Below are 15686 nucleotides of genomic sequence, written 5' to 3'. Positions count from 1 at the left end.
GCTTACCCACTGGGGGAAAGCTTACCCACTGGGGGAAAGCTTACCCAGTAAGCTTACCCAGTGGGGGAAGCTTACCCACTGGGGCCAACCCACCACACCTAGGAAGGCTACACCTAATAAAGGCTTTGGAAAAAGGAACAGAAAAATAAACAGCCCAGGGATTCCACCAACTATTTAGGACAAACCCATCTAAAACCTGGACTAAACTTGACCTAAACTGGGAAGAACTCATATAAGAATTCCAGGCACTAACCTCTGAGCCCCTGGTGGCAGAGCATTTCTCCCTTCAACTTTGATGTCATGTCTCCAGTGTATTCCCTCCAAAGCACCCAGAAGTATATTCTGAGCCATATAGGAAAGAGGCTTTTTATTTTTATCCAGAATGCACTCAAAATCTGTGAGAAAACACAACTCTGTTTACAGACTGAAAAAGGAAACATAATTTGATCAGCATAGTGTTTATATTCAGAAAAACTAAGTGACAATCATAATTAGCAGTATCCAACATTTGTATCTGTATTACATAACGTTTTTAGAAAATGTGTTCTGTACTAACTGCCAAAACAGCAGTTTCTTCTTTGCAGTATCCTGGGGCCTTAGAATCCACAGCCCCAGAGGCTTCCTAACTTTGGTGATGATAGTGGTATCAGCAGTCTCCATAGCAATCCTTAAAGGAGTAAATTCTCACCTATTTCATAGTAGTATGGTGTGAGAACAGACACTCTTGTATAATGGCTCCCTCCTAAGATCTCCGCCAGCATTTTGTGAACATGCTGTCGCAGTGGATTTATTCGGCTCCTACCTGTAATGACAAAATAAAGAATTCACATATCAAAATGCACAACAACCAACATTTTGAAATAGAACTTTGTGACACTGCATTTTTGAGAGCCAGCCCACTGAATTGAAGAAGCTTTTCCACTGTTCCCTGGTGTCATTCCATCATAACTCAGAGATCATATAATCACATTTTGGGTGGAAAGTGACAGGTGCCTACTAACGTACTAGGTGCACAAATTGCAAATCCAGACTTTCCATCCTGAATTTTCCCACTCACATTCGACAAATACTTTGGCTTCTGGTTGGAGCTGTTTTCAGGTTTCACTTTTATTTGTTTTTAATCTTGCTTAGACTGTTAAATAAGCATTTACTTATTTTGCATCTCTTATGGGGATACCCCACTATCCATCACTGCTCTACCTATTTCATATTGTTTAATACCTTGCTCCATTAAATATCTTCAGTCTCGTAGGTAACGCTGATGAGTTTGCAAAGTAGATCACTCCTTAAGAATTAATGGAGGAGATACTGGGTTTGTATTGGCTAGACTTTCCGAAATGGTCACTGTTCTCAAAGATCTCAGCTCCTACATCTATGAAGCTGAACACTTAACTACTCCATCTCTCAGCCTTGATGGACATTGATTCTTCTGAGGAAGATGACAGCAGTGAGTTAAAAGGAGGCAGCAAAAATGCTCACCCTAAGAGATCATCCTCCTAAGTGAAGTAGGGATCAGTGATCCATTCTGAAAACACAGCATCTACTCTAGTAGACAATCCTGATGATCCTGTTCCTGCCTCATCCTCTATGTCATATATACCATCTCTGTGTATATAAATTGTATTTCTTAGGTATAGATATCCCCTCTTAAGTGCATTAATATGCTTACACTTTTCAAGAACATACCCTTGGTGGATAATTGGGGTGTGCCTTTCTGAGCTTCTATTGTGTGCTATTGTCAGCAGGAAAGTTTTAGAACAAGTGCTTAGCAGATTGTTGAAAACAGATTATTACAAGGGCAGTTTTTCCCCTCCTAAACTACTTACCTGTATAAAAGATATGGTGGCAATAGTGCTCATGAAACCAAGGGATGTGAAACTCTGGGCATTCCAGACAGACTGCTCTGTTCAGTTTCATAAGGCGTGAGCGGACCCTCTGCTTTAAGGCATCAGACAGGACTAAATTAAACAAAGTAAAAAAAAGCTGTGAACTGAAGTGTGAAAAACGCATTACATTTTACTAGCTGGCTACCTCTGAATACTAAAGATAGGGGTATCTGTGCACTATACTATTTATAAAATTCTCGCCGCAAAATTTTTAAAAGCTTCTCAAAAATCCTTTAAAGAAAAGCAAAAAAATAAATGTTGCTCAATATTAGGAACAATAGCATGACAGAAAGTAGCAATTTAAACTCTCTCATCATTTAACTTTTAGTTAGGTGATGGATGGCAAAATGTCAGTAGTGCATCTATAGCAAACAAGGGCAGGAAACAGTCAAACAAACACTCAGTCTCTTACTTAGGGAGAAGAGACCAATGAGACTAATTTCTTACGGGTAAGAATTCCACATTATTTCTTGACCTTTGGACTATGACTCTTTCTTGCAATAATACTACATTCAGGTAATTTTATTCCCAATAAAATTGAATATACTGATTGCAATAAGTTGACTATAAAATGTTTGAATGAACCCCTCATCTGGCAGCAACATCTGTAATATATCAGTATTTTAAAACAAAGCACAGATTTTTGTTCATTCCTTCCCTTCTAGCCTTCAAATACTGACTAGATTACATAGAGGGTTTTTTCCAGAACACCAAATGATTTAAAGAATAAGTCTACTTCTGAAGTCATATGTATGTCCACAATTTCATTTTATGTCAAACACTACATAAACAAATTCATCAGAGCTAGATATTTACCTTCAAGTTGAGCATCCAATTTGCTTAGGAAAGAAACATTAAATATTGTCTTTATCAGAGCTGGAGGAAAATAACCAGCCACAGCCAAAACATGACCAAGCAGCACCAAGTGGTGAGTTTCAAAACAACCTTTAAAAGCCAAATGGAAATCAGTGTTAACACAGCATGACATAGAAAGGACTTGCCATGTTCTCCTGCACCTCAACTCATCTAAGTTTCTGTCTTAACATACTAAATGAACACATACGCAGATTAAGGGGTACCTCTGCTAACTGTACCAAAGTGTAAGATAACAGTTGCCAGTTCTTTGCAGGAGGAAACAACTCTGTCTTAAAAAGGCAACTCCACAACATTTCAGTAGCTAACATTTTTTTTGCACTTCCATTACGCCGTATCATCAAACAAAAAAGAAAAAATTGAGTGGCCATACATTTTCCCCTACAACTTAGTCACTTCTTTGTGATGAACTATAAATGTGTCCTGTCCTCAACTAATGTTTCCTTGGGGAGTGACAAAACAATTATTTCCAATAGCAGCATAGTACATTAATCAGACTTTTCATTTGTTTTATCCTATGCTCAAGATACTTCGCTATTCCCTTATTAATAGCAATTTTTAAAGAGTGAAATGAAGCTAGAAAACCCAATAAAACATACATTCAATCTTGTAGAATATCAGTAGTAACATATAGACACAATTTTTCCCCTGGCTTAAAAAATGCCATCTTAATCCCATTCTTGTCCAGCAAAAATAAAATGTCTATGTTACTCAACGTATGTTTTTCTAATGCACTTACTTAAGTTAGAAGTAAGATGTTGGATACAACTCTCAAAGAACTCTTCATTGCCAGGTGGATCATAGTTCAGAACAGAGAAAAGGCAGAGAATAAAATACATTTCAAAGGGGTGGATCTGGGGAAGAGAGAAAAAAAGACATTCCAAATTAAGCTAGTGTAAAATATTCTAATATTGCTTTATAATAAAAATGGTTTTGTAATTCGTTCAGAACTGGGAGACTAAGACTCTTTTTTTTGGTCCTTAGCTTTTACTGGAGAAAAATGAATAAAATAATAAAATGTGCAAGTCATTAAAATTGCAACTATGGCTAAAAATCAAAATCTATTTTACGTAAATAATCCAAGTGTTACTGTATGCTTAGACTGTAAGTTCTTAAAAAGGTTTCCATCCAACACTCTTAAAGAAACTACGCTATCACAAGAAAAAACTGTAAATTTTCAAAAAATTGAAAAAAGCAGGAAAACACAGTAATTTTGACCAAAAAGACAGGGTACTGAGGAGATCCACACAAGAATGGGTAATGAAAAAACAATGTCATGTGGCTATACTGTAACAAGATAAAAGAAATATTTAAAGATGGTTAAATGTAAACCTGAATGCACAGATGAGCTCCAAAAAGAGTTACACTGAAGAAAACTCTTCAACTGTGGCTTGTTCTCTGAAACACGTCAATTCAATGCTCAGGAGAAATCCCTATCACTCTGCTATTCTAGTCCTCCACCCCCCTCCTTCAAGAAGGATTTAGAACTAGAAAAGGTACTGGGAGTGTATGTTTCCACATACAGCCACACTACATTGTTTATAGCATATAGCTGTGGAGAAGGTGAATGTTTCATTCATGTTATTTACTGAAACTTTCAGGCTTCATGTTTAAGGAATGGAAGGAAATGCTTTTAAACAATCATGATTAACTTATTAAAAAAAATCATCACCAGCGTGTCATTTTGTAAAGGCTTAAAAAATAAGTAGATTCAAATCCAGGAAAAAAAAAAAAAAAAGTGTAGGACAGATCCAATAACAGCTATTAAAGAGGATTATCCATAGGCCATCTTTAGCCTACAAAATCTCACCATTGGTGGAAGGCTGTTCCAGGGAGAGGATCTCAAGACCTTTATTTGTCCTTGCTACCAAACTGTTCTCACATTTGCCAAAGCCTGGATTCTAAGCTAGAATGACCTCTGGCCCAACACATAAATACTGTTATAAAGCTGTGAGTATCATGGAAAATAAGGAACAGCTACAGCAATCTAAGTATCTACTTAAAAAACAGTAGCCAAGTCCAAATCTGTATTTAAAATCTGTATTAATGGAATGAAATTAGAAATTGCTTCATATAAAACTCCTGCAAGTGAGCTAAAAAGATGACTTGCATACACTACCTAAGATCATTCCTTTTATTTTTATTTTTATGTTTACTCAAAATCCTCACTCACTTGAAATGGTAGATTCAAGAGAGAGAAAAAAAACAAACAAAAAAAAACGGGTAAAACCTGAAAGCTTCAGGTAAAAACAGTCAATGGATTTTTATGGCTTTAATCCTGTTCCATTTGCTACTAATCTGTCCTCTTCTTACTGAGTAACTTACACAGTAGATGGAAAGAAAAATAGTAATACCTTGTCTGTATTTTCAACAGTCACAGATGCTATTCTGTCAAGTAATGAAGGACAGCAGTGGTTTGTTTTTATGAGAAAAAAAGACAGCTGTAATACATTTGCCCATGTTACTTGGTCTATCAAGCGCTGACATGTGGCCACAGTTTCCTCCCTGATGACCTCCTGAAACCACTCTCCATTCAGATGTGTGAGTTCTTCCAACAGAAGATTTAAGTTCCCGGCTTTATGAAGCCTCTGAAATCCACAGTCATTTATTTTCTGCAGAAGCTTTACACATAGCTCTGAAGTGTTTTGCCAGTGCAACTGGTCATAGTGATTCCATTTGACAAGAGCTGTAGCAATATAATTCAAATGATGGAGACTGCACTGAGGTAGAATTGCCGTTGCTTTGTTTACAGTGATTTCTTCTACTTGAGAGGAAGGAAACATGGCCAGAACACGAATTATTGCAGCAGTATCAGCAGGTATGAAACTAGATTTTAAAAAACTGGAAGAGATGGAAAGGAAAAATAGACCATCAGCACTGACACATTGCAAATGTTAAAATAAATTAGTACATTACATGCATGAAAATTCTATTTGAAAAGTCAAGAGCAGCACATTGTTTCAAGCATAGCAGAAGTACAAAATAAATGATATTGTAGAAGTTCACATAGAGAGTGACTACCAGTTTTTTTCATTCCAAGATTAACTTCTTCCTTCTAATTTATTCAAAATTGAAAAAAGGAAGGTGACGGGGGCATCTTAGCCCGTGAGGCTTCAAGTGTTACTGAGAACACAGAAGTCCTTAATAAGGATAGAAGATCTGCCCTGTTAACTGAGTCTGTGGGTTTCTAGGGCCTGGATAATTTCTGTGACTGCCAAATGAACTTCTTAGCAGGCATCCTGGGGAGCACCAAGTTCTGAGATGCCTGAGGAACAAAGGTATCATCCACAGAAAAAGCACGTTCAGCCAGGGCACTTCACTCCTAGAGGCTGAGAAGTGAAAGCAATGGTGGCAGATCTCTTTTCCCGCAATTCCAGAATTTCCTGTTCTCTGTGGCAACTTCATAACCACGAGAACTAGGAAGTTCTTCCATCAACAGAATACTACTTCTATTTCATACTTTCACTTGTTCCCACCAGGACACCCTTACTATATACTTTTCATTACTTGTACCTTCAAGTATCAAAGGAGACAGTAATGCATAGCCTTCCTATAAAGTACCGGTCAAAATTTCCTGTTCAATGTCTTTACTTTGCAGTGGCCAATGGAGGGGGAAGAAAATCTATTTTAAAGATATATCAAATTTATTAGCAGATACTGCTAGGTCTACAGTTGAGACAATATCCATTTCTGTCCTTTGATGTGTGTTCACAGAATCAAATTGTTTTAAGTTTGTTACTTCTTCGTATTTCCTGAAAACAATTCAACATTTTAGCTTGTTATTTAAAATACTTAGTAGACAACCATGTAATACTTCAATTAAATAGGCCATTACTTTTTCAAGAATACACACTTACCCATATAGCAACGTTTTTAGTTTGGCAAACAGCTCCTGATCGTGGCAACGCAAAAACATCAAATACTGCGTTAACTTTATCAACTGCAATACATGATAGCTATCCAAGTGTTTGTGCAGAACAGAAACCATTCTGAAAACAAACAGAAAAAGATGACATGGTATTATATAAATGCAAAAGATACTGCAAAACACAACATCCCATATGAAAAAGGGGTGTCCCATGTTGCGCAGTCCCTAAGTGGAGGGTTGTATACACCTGCACTCCTCTCCACCTCAGTTTTGATGGTGCTCCACTTAGATGCAACAGCCTCTCTCCAGCTGATGGCTTTAGTTATGTAATCTACTATCACAGCAAAACAGCTACTCCACTCTAATTACTTCTGATACAGAATTTACAATCATTGGGATGAGTGAACCAAGAGTGGGAAAAACCAGACCACCACTGCCAGGTTCAGCACAACCATACTCATCTAAACTGTAACTGTAGTGTTGCTACATTTATGTTGGTCTAAAACTGCCAGAGTTGTCTAGATTTGTATAGTGTGGTAATGATTTCTATTAAGAACTTTTTTAGACAGTGAGATTCAAGGAGAAAAAGCATAAATTCACCTGGTTTTCCCACCAATACCACACTGCTACACTTGTCTTACAAGGATCTACCTGATTCATACAATTATGTTCAATCTGGAGTGCTCATAACCTGCTTTTATCTCTGTTCCATATCACATATCTGATGACAGTCTCATGTGCCTAAAACCTCAATTGCTTACCCCCTCACTGTAACAAAGATAGTACCTCTCCAATAAACCATGTTCAAATTACAATTACAGAAAATCTAGCTTGGGTTCTTAACAGTACAACTTAGTTCAAATTAGAGTACAATAACTTTTGAAGAAACAACTCACATCAGTAGTGTGTCCCTAAGATAGAACATGTTCTCTGCAACTTAATATATTCTCATTTCTCTCATAAATTTACAGTAATTGTTAGAGAATAAGTTTATTCAGAAAAGATCACATAACAGTAAAGAAGCTAAAAGTTGTATTATATTAACTTGATAGGATTCAAATGCCCTTCTACGAAATTCCTGAACTGTCTCAACTACTTCTGGGACAAGGTGTGATATTCTCAAGTCTGGAGTCACTAATTACATACAGAGTGTATGCTTTTGTATGTAAGTGACACACTCTCCACTCCTAATGGGATATTACATAGTTTTTCATACTACATGGAAATAATTTGTTTATAGAAGAAAACTACTTAATAGTATAAAAAAAATTACTTTTTGAGTAGATGAGAATTTCTACATTTCATTTTCTGCATTGTCTTTAGTATCACCAACACCTGATGACTGCTAAATCCTTCTGCCATGTGCGCTGCAGTTACTAGCAACCTAAAGAGGAAAAGAAAAGATTTATTTTCCAAAGCAAAACTGTTGAAACGATGGAGCAAAGATTGTAACAATGTTCTTTGTCTGGGAGGAAAAAGAACCAACAGACTACTTTAGGAAATATAGGAAAACCAAGGGCCTTTGTTTTGTGAACTCTTCTTCTGAACAGTATGTCAAAAGATCTATGGCACAGATAGATATGCAAAGGTACTACATCAGGACAGCGAGTCCAGTACTTAGATGCTCTAAGGCACTAAACAATTCACCATCAATCAGCAAACTACAGATAACAGAATCAAACACGAGTTGTTCTGAGGCAAATAAGACTAATAACTTTCTGCCTCATTTTGACCTTCAACAAAAAGTACAAAAAGATCTAGGAAATGGTTTTGGCCACCTGTGGCAAAACCAGTACAGGCTTTCATAACTGATTGTACAGTATATCCAGAGATCTGAATAGAAGTAAATGCTCATGAAGAAAAGCCTAATAATATGACTAATCATAATTAATATAGCAAATTCTGCCTAAAACCAAAGACTTTGAGAGATCCACGACTAACAGCACCCCCAAAGAGGATTTTGTGGTGCAAGACAAACAGGCAGAGCAAGATCTGCCACACAATACCATGCTCTAATTGCTAAATTAATGCTGGAGGGTTCCCTGCTGCCATCCTTTCATATAGGATAGGATGTACAGCAAACTGAGATAGGACAGGGCTCAGACTGTTTCAGCTACTGCAAATCTTAAAAGGAAAAAGCAACAGATGCTACTGAATGTATTTGTCAGGGGAAAGGCAGTAAGTTTGTTACCATCATACCCTATGAAAGGAAATAATACAGCTTAAGAGACAGAGCTGCAAGATGGCCTTGAATAACAGTATTCCCACTCCCCTTTGTTTATTAGATCCAGCTTTTGATGCAACTGTGTTAAGACAAACCGCTATGACAGTGTTTCCAGAATGAAATAATTCATTGCTATAAAGTTACAACTAGAAAACCTAATGCTCAGCTCATGGGTAGACTCAGAAATTCGTTGAGATGCTACAGTATTTTCAATTTGTGTTGAAGATTACGTGTAAGTCATAAATAAGACAAAATTGTTAATAAACTTACCTTTCTCTCACCTTGGATCCAGCCATAGGCCCAAGAATATAAAATAATTTAACAAAGATTTCAGGATTGTGATAATCATCTATCGATTCAGACAGAAGCTGTTTAGCAACCAAGCGGAATTCAGTACTGTCAAAACCCAGCTGCTCATACAGTCCAAAAATAATACTAATATTGTGTAAATCAAGCCGGGAGACACTTTTAAGGAAAATCTTATTACATTTTTCTAGCAATGGATAGTATGTCAGTTTAACATTTTGAAGAAACTGTATTATTCTTTTGGCGTAATTGAAGTAGACTTCATCCTCTTCTCTTAAGAGCTGTTCAGCCTTCTGTAGTAATCGATCTCGAAAACTCTGTGAGATAACATCAGATATGCTGATCATCAAAACTGACAAAATCCTAAAAAGATTCAAAAGATTTTATGCTTACAGATTGAACATTGCAAGTAATACATTTCAGACTTTTTAAATAAACTAGCCAAAGAAATGAATGTTAGAATGTCATTGACTTCTGTGTCATGAAGAATTTTAAATCTAATGTACAAAAAAATATCTAAGCAAAAATCTCTTGTCTAAATAATTTCAAAAATCTGCTTTCAGTGAATTACTGAAATGTCTGTGATTTTCCAATCACCTCTGACAAAGTTGTTTATGATACAAGTGTTTGCCTAATGCAAACCCCTGACTTCCCCTATTCAAATATGCAAAAAGATCTTTGATGTTCAATGAAAACTAAAGAAACCCAATCAATCCTCAAGAGACAGACTGGGGAAACTAGTCACTACCACTCCTAAAGAAAAATTCCCTTCCTAAGGGGATAATTAAAAACTAAGGAGAATCAATCCTTTAAAGAAATGCCGTCTCATACAGTTAGTTTCATAAACTGGCTTCCCATATCTGTAAAAAAATAAAATTAAAAAAAAAAAAAAGTTGGGACTGGTGGTGGTGCTGTACAAAGCAGAAAAAAAGAGCAGCCTAGAGCAGCCTTTACTAAAATGGCCCAGACAGAACAGAGGCACGAAAAAGAAGCTCAGACTCTTTTGACTAGGGAGACAGGTTTTAAGTGATTTTAATATTAAGGTAATCCAATAAATACCTTAGTGAGAGAATTGATTCATTAACTTGTCAAAAAACAGTCTAAAAAAAATGTCACTGCTTTAAGATTCCATATTGCTACTCACAATAATAAACTACACTAATGTCGTAAGAGAGAAACTATTCATCTCAAGGTAGAGAGACAACTTCTAGTGAATCACTAGCCTCTAAATTCTCAAAAAACTCCATGTAAAATTTAGAATCTGGTTAAAGAAATACCTGCTGTTTTTCCACTCTAAGTGGAACATTAGTTTTAATTAAGCACTTAGATTGGTTATAGAGAAACTCTTCAAAAAGTAATTGGGAAAATTGAGTCACCTGAGGAAACCTGTCCATGAAAAGCCCAAACTGGAGAAAAAAAAAAAAAAAAAGAAAAAAAAAAAACTTCAGTTAAGAAAAATGGGAAGTGTTTAACAAAGAAACCCCAGCAGTTGTGACATATTGCTTCTCATGCTACTCAATTTCACTCTTGACACTTACCTTATATCCTCCATAGAATCTAGTTTCTTGTCCACTATATGAGCTATTTTGCCAATTAGGGGACTGAACTGTCTTCGCTGCTTGTATAAACACAGTGCAAATTTTGATAGAGCTGGTAAACTAAGTCTGTTAAGACATCAAAGAAAAAAAGGAGTATTTACCTTTTATTTCTAGTGAATAACAAGGCAAAAATCTAATTCAACAACTGTATAAAAGGTTACACTCAAATTACAAAACAAGGAAACAATACTTACAACATTTCCTATTTGGTCACCTACAGCGATACCTTGAACTTAATACCTTGGTACTTTATATGAAAGTATATTGTGCATACACAGCTCTCCAAACAATGGAAGTTATTCAGTTTAATCAGATCATTGTAAGAGATCTATAAAGATTACATTCTGAAGCAATAAATTGTGAAATAGCTAAAATGGATGTAAATTATTACCTGAATGTCATTTTGTGTTCATACTATACTGAATTTATTTACTTATCAAGATGCCCCAGGTGTTAAGCTGGGAAAGGCAATTCTGTGATCTTGGTGCCCAAACTGACACTAGCTCCTGCCATTACCTGAGATTAAAAAATTAAAATTACAATATCAAAAGAAAAAAAAATCACAATGGGAAAATACTGGTATTTTAAAATAATAATAATAAAAATATTACTAGTATTAAGATGAGCTGATTAGCTGATTTCAAACTACCATTTCAAAGTTGGACAGCAAGCACGAAGTTAACATTGCAAACATTAAAACTTGCAATTTGCTCCAGACACATAAATCACAGACAATATATTTCAAAATCTGTTAGCCATCCACTGTTGCAATATCTGAATCTCTTCAGCATCCAAGTACCAAACTCCATCAATACTTAAAGCCTCAACATTATATAAAAACAATATCCAAAACCTTCAAAAGGCAACTGACACTTAAAATACTCACATAATATTTGGATCATCTTGTAAATACTCTTTTAGAACCCTGAATAGCATTGTGTGAGGCAATCCATGCCTGCACCTTACACCCTTCACAAAGCACAGAATTACAATACTTGCCTTTCTAATCTTTTCCATGCTTCTGTAACAAGCACTTCTGCAAGAGAATCATGGTCTTCAACATTGAGCCTTCAGAACAAAGACATAACAGTTTGAAAGTTTGCTTCAGGAATTGTAAGGAAATCGTGCAAAGACATATCTTCACATTATGTATCATGTCTTATGTTTCTGTCACTCCCTCCAAATGTATCTAAAAACATATTATAAACATTAGTTCATTAATCATAACCCCATTTACTGGGAGTGCAAAACATATCAATCCTGCTTGGAGCTGGCAAATTGAGGCACAGAAAGTTGTCACACAGTCAGAGTACGGAATCTCAGGCAGAACAGTATCCCAGTTTCCTCATTGTTGGAATCTGGACTCACAGAAAGTATAGATGTGAAATTCAACATAACGCTGCCTACCTCTGAATACTGTACAGGGTGTCCACTATCACCTCATTTTCCATGTGTTCTACCTTGTTTTCTGCTAAAATGCAAAGAGCAAGAAACTGGGAGTGATTTCTTACGTAGTCACTAGTCCTTAACAGAAGGGGCTTCTTCTTTTGCAATTGCCACAGCACATTCAGTGCAATTCCCACATGCTTTTCAGAAAGCCTGGCCTTGTTTCTTCCAACAAGACTGAACACTTCATCTTCATGGGTGCAGTTATTTATCTGGCTCAGAAGCAGATCACCACTCAGAGTTCGAGCTTGGTAATGTCTCATTGCAAACAAGCAAACCTTCCTCAAACAAAGCATTTTGCTAAGTCCACCAGCTATCTTTAAAGTGTCCAGAATGATTCTTCTTCTTTCATTTTTCACAGTAAAACATGTTGCAAAGAACAAACTTGGGCACTGGGAAAACAGACGATTATTTTCTTTTCATCCAGTAGGGCCACTGTATTACGAATAATTCAATTCTGAGGTACCTGGAGTAAGATATAATTAAAGCAGTTACGTATAGTCATAACTACTAACTAAAAATCAATGTCTCTGCTTTTTAATGTTCTGAGTTAACATAAGCTTAAGAAAAACATACATCCTGAATTCTTCTCAGAGAACCTCCTAACAACGTACACCAAAACACTCAAAAGCGCTAAGAAAACCTGTCTCCGTGGTAAGTTTTCAGATTTAGAAACCTACCTCTAAAATGTGCTGTCATGCTAATACTGAGAAGGCAAAGATAGGCTCTATAGTGTGCTGGCAGCATGTTCCCAAACTGGGGTCTGGGAACTGAAAGGAAATACAACTGTTGGCAGTAAAAGGAAGTGAGCCAGCAAGAGCTCCTGAGCTGGCATCGCTGGATGACTCCAGACCCACACCTCTGCCCAGCCCGCACTAATAGCCTACCGTTCCCTGCCTATGAGTCTCTCCCAGCGTTTTCTTTTCACTCTGCTCTCTCTAGACCAAGTCTTGTAAACATTGAAGACTTTGGTATTTGACTTCTAGTCACAAAGGTTCACCAAATCTGTAATACAGAATGATGATCAGTCCCATCAGCTAAAATCACCCACTGTACAAAATAAAAACAAGCTAATTCCCCAAATGACAGTGGAAACTACAGTTTTATCTACAGAAGTTTGGCAAATACTATTTTTTTCTTAATATATCTCCCAATTTATATACAGTGCCAACAGTTACATATTCTACTAGCTACGGAATTGGTTCTGAGCTGCAGAACATAGATGATCTATAGATGATCTATAGATCATAGAACATAGATGTGGTAAATATTGTGGTACACCAAAAAGACCCATTAAATTCCCTTAACTCAGAGACCATGGGAAAGTCTAGAAGTCTTGCTTTCGGGAATATTACCACTAAAAACAAAAATTATCAACATACCTTATTCCCATCAAAAAACATGAATGATCTTCAGCTGGAGGCATGATTCCATCAATCTTACATTATCAAGACCAAAGCAACAACAGGTAATAGGTCTCTACTGAGAAAGAAAGAAAGAAAAAAAAACTTCTCATATGAGATTTTAAAATGTGGATTCAATAAGCTAAAATACAGATCAAAGGTTGGTCAAGCCACTGTTAAATCACAATCCAGCAATCCTTAGCAAAGTCACAAGTACTAAACTGACCGCTTTTACAGGATCATTCAGCAATTTTTTGCTCCCACATATTTTCCAAGTTTATTTGAAAATACTTCCTCTGTTCCCTTTTGCAGTGTAGATGCATATATATAAAGAAAATCATAGTGACCACAGCCAAAAGGGGAAATCATTGACTGTTCCACCAACAGCTTTTAAGTAGAAGCTGCTATCAGAATTACTGAACTACACAAACTACCTAGTTAACAAAGAGGAAAAAAATGCATTTCCTCTCTAATGATGTGATAACAAAATACAGCTTTAAAACTAGCACAGAGTTTTAATCTTTTTGCAAGACCACATCTGGAGTTCTAGCTGTAAATGAGTATTTTTTTTCATTATTATCCTTTTAGAGAACTAAGACGGCATCAGAGGAATCCCTTTAAAAGAATGCTCATATAATTAAACTTGTTTTTTAAGAACTTATACAATGCTTAAAAACATTAAGCAAAGGTTTTTTATTAGGGTATTTTTGCCATGTTTACTGTTCCACTATTTTCATGTGTCCATACGGTTGCAAAAAAATTACATTATCAGTTGACCTTTACTCTCCACCACATTGGCAAGCTACTCAGATAGAAGACAGAACGAAGTAAATAAAATAGCTAAAGAGAAGACAGAAACTTCACAAGGAATTTCCCCATAAGCCCAGGTAACGCATCCATTCCCCCTCTCGTGCTGCAATGGACCTTGCATCCCCTGTGGTAGTGACTGGGAACTGGATCCTTGTAGAAAACAACCTGCAGGAAGTTTTCAAGCATTTGCGTTTTTGGAGGGTATTTAGCAGATGCAAGGGATTTATCCCAAGCTTTTACGTGACTTAAGTTGTAATCAATTTTAATATCTTATTAAAAGAAATCCAAGAGGAAACATTGTATGTTTTGAAACTTAGAAATACATTGATTAAAAGTAGGAAACGAATAGCTACCTAAGTAACTATCCTCTTCTATCTACCACACCAATACAAACTTAAAGCACAACAAATTATTTTAATTATTTAATAATTTAATAAACTATTTTAAAACATTTAATAACGGCTGAAACTTGGTAAGCATTTTCAAGGCTGCATTACAAACTACGGTAAGCCAGGAAATCCTCCACACAGGAGAACACGCGTACGCCCTCTGCGCGCCGAGGACGAAAGGCGTTGAATATTAAGGTAATTAAGCATTAAGAGAACCGCTTATGTGACACAGGACGCTTTTCACCCCTCTCCGAGAGCTACCTCCCCTCCTGCGAGCCGCGCCGCGGCCACGCGCGTAGCTCCTGACGCGGCCTTCCTCCCCTTCCTCCTCTACCTCCCCTTCCGAGGCCGCCTCCCACTTCCCCGCCGAGCGGTGGTGACTCGGAAGCGCTTCAGAGGCGGCGGGAATGGCACGGCGCTCCCCCGGCGGCCTGGGCCCTGCCGAGCCCTCGCCCGGGCCCGGCCCCACGCCGCCTGCCCTCACCGCTGCCCCGGGGGGCCCCGGCCCAGCCCCGCCGCCCCTACCGGGCCCGGCCGCCGGCGCCCGCCGGTTGGGTGGCGAGAGGTGGCGGCCGCCCGGGGGGGCGCAGCCTCGGCCGCGGGGTGCGAGGTGCGTCCTTGGCGCTGGCTTAAAGATTAAATATGGAAACCGAGGAATCAGTGTTGTCTGCGACTTTTAAGGCATCCCTAGGCCCGCAGAGCAGAATCTGACAAGTCCTTAACTCGCGTTTTCGCAAGACTTCTGTCAGTCAAGCCACAGAAGGATGCTTAAAACAAGCACATCGCCTAGCCTCGGTGCTCCATGCGTCTGCACTGCCTTGGTGTGTGCCCCAAGACAGCATCTCCCATGAGCTGTCAGATGTACAGAAGAAGGGGAAAAAAA

At 37.6% G+C, this 15686-nt stretch overlaps 1 protein-coding gene across 8 annotated transcripts in view; it reads right to left on the bottom strand.

Annotated features, from left to right (window-relative positions):
* FASTKD1 (FAST kinase domains 1) overlaps nucleotides 1-15171 on the bottom strand; it is a 19554-nt gene extending 4383 nt beyond the window's left edge. For 2 of the 8 annotated variants that reach the window (XR_004752506.1, XM_035332162.1), the window contains exons 1-14: nucleotides 15065-15171; nucleotides 13584-13683; nucleotides 12163-12667; nucleotides 11755-11823; nucleotides 10696-10821; nucleotides 9122-9520; nucleotides 7901-8011; nucleotides 6617-6748; nucleotides 5114-5600; nucleotides 3499-3613; nucleotides 2703-2831; nucleotides 1827-1958; nucleotides 689-802; nucleotides 254-395 (exon numbers count right to left, since the gene is read on the bottom strand). Coding sequence is in view for 7 of the 8 variants with exons in the window: in XM_035332162.1 (XP_035188053.1) it covers nucleotides 254-395; nucleotides 689-802; nucleotides 1827-1958; nucleotides 2703-2831; nucleotides 3499-3613; nucleotides 5114-5600; nucleotides 6617-6748; nucleotides 7901-8011; nucleotides 9122-9520; nucleotides 10696-10821; nucleotides 11755-11823; nucleotides 12163-12497 (2291 nt within the window). In the remaining variant the exon portion in view is untranslated. The other 6 variants (XM_035332166.1, XM_035332167.1, XM_035332165.1 and 3 more) reach the window with 6 other exon arrangements.
* Nucleotides 15172-15686: the final 515 nt, after the last annotated feature.

Source organism: Oxyura jamaicensis, chromosome 7 (genome assembly GCF_011077185.1).
Source record: "Oxyura jamaicensis isolate SHBP4307 breed ruddy duck chromosome 7, BPBGC_Ojam_1.0, whole genome shotgun sequence".
In the NCBI taxonomy this organism is placed as follows: domain Eukaryota; kingdom Metazoa; phylum Chordata; class Aves; order Anseriformes; family Anatidae; genus Oxyura; species Oxyura jamaicensis.
Note: the sequence above shows the minus strand (reverse complement) of the source record. Positions and strands in the feature narration are given on the sequence as shown.